Source organism: Meles meles, chromosome 8 (assembly GCF_922984935.1).
Source record: "Meles meles chromosome 8, mMelMel3.1 paternal haplotype, whole genome shotgun sequence".
NCBI lineage: Eukaryota > Metazoa > Chordata > Mammalia > Carnivora > Mustelidae > Meles > Meles meles.
Window position 1 is genome coordinate 14,423,128 of NC_060073.1, and position 3,396 is coordinate 14,426,523.

Genomic DNA, 3,396 nt, shown 5'->3' on the forward strand with positions numbered 1-3,396 from the left:
TTCCTCCTCTCTCTCTGCCTGCCTCTCTGCCTACTTGTGATCTCTCTCTCTCTGTCAAATAAATAAATAAAATCTAAAAAAAAAAAAGAAAAAGAAATTTATCTTTTTTTCCTCCAACTTTATTGAGGTACAAGTGACATATAGCAACTGTAAGGTATATGATGTGTTGATTTGATACACTTATGTACTACAATATGATTACAATTTAGCATTAGCTAATGTCTCCATCATGTTACATAAGTACCATCTTTTTTTTGTGGTGAGGACATTTAAGATTTACTGTCTTAGGAACATTAAGGTAATTAATGGAGTACTGTTAACCGTAATCAAGAAAATTTATGTTTTTTTTTTTAAGATTTTATTTATTTGACAGAGAGATCACAAGTAGACAGAGAGGCAAGCAGAGAGAGAGAGAAGCAGGCTCCCTGCTTAGCAGAGAGCCCGATGTGGGACTCAATCCCAGGCCCCTGAGATCATGACCTGAGCTGAAGGCAGCGGCTTAACCCACTGAGCCACCCAGGTGCCCCAAGAAAATTTATGTTTTTAAAGATTTTATTTATTTGACAGAGTGATCACAAGTACGCAGAGAGGCAGGCAGAGACAGAGAGAGAGGAAGCAGGCTCCCTGCTGAGCAGAGAGCCCAACGCAGGACTCGATCCCAGGACCCTGAAATCATGACCTGAACTGAAGGCAGATGCTTTAACCCACTGAGCCACCCAGGTGCCCCAAGAAAATTTATCTTAATTTGTATATCCACTGGTATAAAGAAGTGGACTGATTAAGACAAATGACATGTTGCACTGATATTGTGAGTAACTGAGTTGCTAATTATGTTGTTAATGGGTTTTCTAGGGCTCCTAAGCAAATGCATTGATGAGGAGAGCAGGACCCTGAGATCCCTCCACATGGTACTGGAGCTTTTGAGCAAATTCACATGACTGATGACTTCCAATCACTTCCAATCACACTGACCCTCCTTGAAACCACAATAAGTGTGAGTTCAACACATGCCATAAAAAGAGTATAAAGACAGGTGACTGGGTGGCTCAGTCATTAAGTGTCTGCCTTCAGCTCAGGTCATGATCCCAGAGTCCTGGGATCAAGTCCCTCATGGGGCCCCTTGCTCCGCAGGGAGCCTGCTTCTTCATCTCCGTTTCCCTTTACTCCTCCCCTCCTGCTCAAGCACACACACACACACTCTCTCTCTCAAATAAATAAATAAATAAATAAATAAATAAATAAATATGATTTTTAAAAAAGAAGAGTATAAAGGCTACAAAGGAAGAATGAATTTATACAAACATACATGCACATGCACAATCACTCACACAGACACTGGGTGATTTATTCTATTAATTGAGAATAACACTAGAATCATCTGATCTCCCTTTTAGTGCTTTCCATTCTTCCTCACCCGCCATGGCATGCCCACTCTCTTACCTGCTCTTATGGTCTATGATGTCTTAACCAACTCAACTGTACTATAAATTGTACCTAATTATTATATTTATAATTTATCTCTTCCCCTCAAGAAAAGCAAGTATTTTTCCTGTTCTGTTTACTAATATATTTATAGCACATAGAATTGTGACTGGCACATAGAAGAGAACCTCTTCATGTTTGTTGAACTCATTTGTGTTTATCATTATTTATAGACACATACAGAACAAATTTTGAAGCCCATAACCTATTTAAGGAGACGGTATCCTATATATACTTTAAGAAAAAAGATTGCAGAGTTTTTTCCACATTGTTTGTCTTGCATATTTTACATCTTTGTTCCTCAAGCTATAGATCAAGGGATTCAGCATGGGGATAATGAGAGTATAAAATATTGATGCCACTTTATCAGTGTCAAAGGAATGACTGGACTCAGGTTGCACATACATAAATATCAAAGTCCCATAGAACACTGTGGCCACTGTCAGGTGGGACCCACAGGTGGAAAACGCCTTGTGCCTACCCTCAGCTGAGTTCATCCTGATGATGGCTACCAGGATCAGCAGGTAAGACACAAGAACTATCAGAAGGGAGAAAATCAAATTAAAGCCTGCTAAGACCAGAATGATCAATTCAATTTCATGTGTATTTGAGCAGAGCAAAGATAACAAGGGGAGACTATCACAATAGAAATGACTGATGACATTGTAGCCACAGAAGAATGAACTAAAAATCTTGATGGTGACTAGAAGAGACACAAATGTGCTGTAGAGGTAGGGGACTGCCACCAGCACATAACACACCCTTTGGGACATGATGACAGGGTAGAGCAGAGGGTTACAGATGGCTGCATAGCGGTCATAGGACATTGCTGACAGAATGAACAGCTCACTAATGATGAATACAAGAAAGAAAGCTAGTTGTACAGCACAAGAACAGTAAGAGATTGTATTTTGACCCACAACAAAATTTACTAACATTTTGGGACCCACAGCTGTTGAATAACCAAGATCAGTAAAAGCCAGGTGTTTGAGAAAGAAGTACATGGGTGTTTGGAGCCTGGAGTCCATCTCGGTGAGGATGATCATGCCCAGGTTGCCCACCACTGAGATCAAATAGATGATAAGGAAGAGCCCAAATAATGGAAACTGCAGGTCAGGACGGTGTGTGATTCCCATGAGAATAAATTCATTCAGCACTGTCTGATTGTGTTTTTCCATCCAGGTTTATTGAAACATCTATTCTGAATAAAGACATTATCATATTCAACAGATTTCATGCATTAACTCCTGGGAGATATTTTAGTATGGCAAATTATTATAAATAATATACATCCAAACTTTCCAGTTTAGGATATCGGAAAACAAATCTGTTCCCTACAAATACTACTATCTTATGTGGAGAAAGAAAGAGAAATGGAAATAGATGAGCAGTTCTCAACTGGATCCATTTTACTCCACGAAGGAGATTTTCCAGTGTCTAGAGATGTTTTGGTTGTCACAACTGGGAGCTGGGATGCTCCTGACTTCTAATGGTTAAATACCTGTTAAGCAGCTATATATCTTATTATAACCAGTATCTAGTCCATAACAGTATTCAACCAGGAATAACAACAGTAAGAGAGTTAAGACACTCTGATGATATAGTTAGATAATTGATAGAGAGATGATAGATGATAGATAAATAGATAGCTGATAGATTGATCAATATGGATACTAAAGCAAAAATAATAAACAAGTTAAAACTTTAGGGATTAGAAATGTCGGTGATCGTTTTTCTATTCTTTAAATATTCTATCATTTATATGGCATAATCGCAAAATAACATTTATAAAATACATCATTCATATGACCTAATACCTATGTCAATTATGTAATAAAAATTAAAGCCACAAACTCCCCAAATGCATAAAACCCACTTCTCAAAATGTAGTCTTAGGAAAGATATGCCAACCAG

The 3,396-nt window shown here is 38.2% G+C and overlaps 1 protein-coding gene across 1 annotated transcript; it reads right to left on the reverse strand.

Annotated features, from left to right (window-relative positions):
* Positions 1-1,718: 1,718 nt before the first annotated feature.
* LOC123949177 (olfactory receptor 8K3-like) lies at positions 1,719-2,660 on the reverse strand. Its single transcript, XM_046016530.1, has one exon. The coding sequence runs from the start codon at positions 2,658-2,660 to the stop codon at positions 1,719-1,721; it is 942 nt and encodes a 313-aa protein (XP_045872486.1).
* Positions 2,661-3,396: the final 736 nt, after the last annotated feature.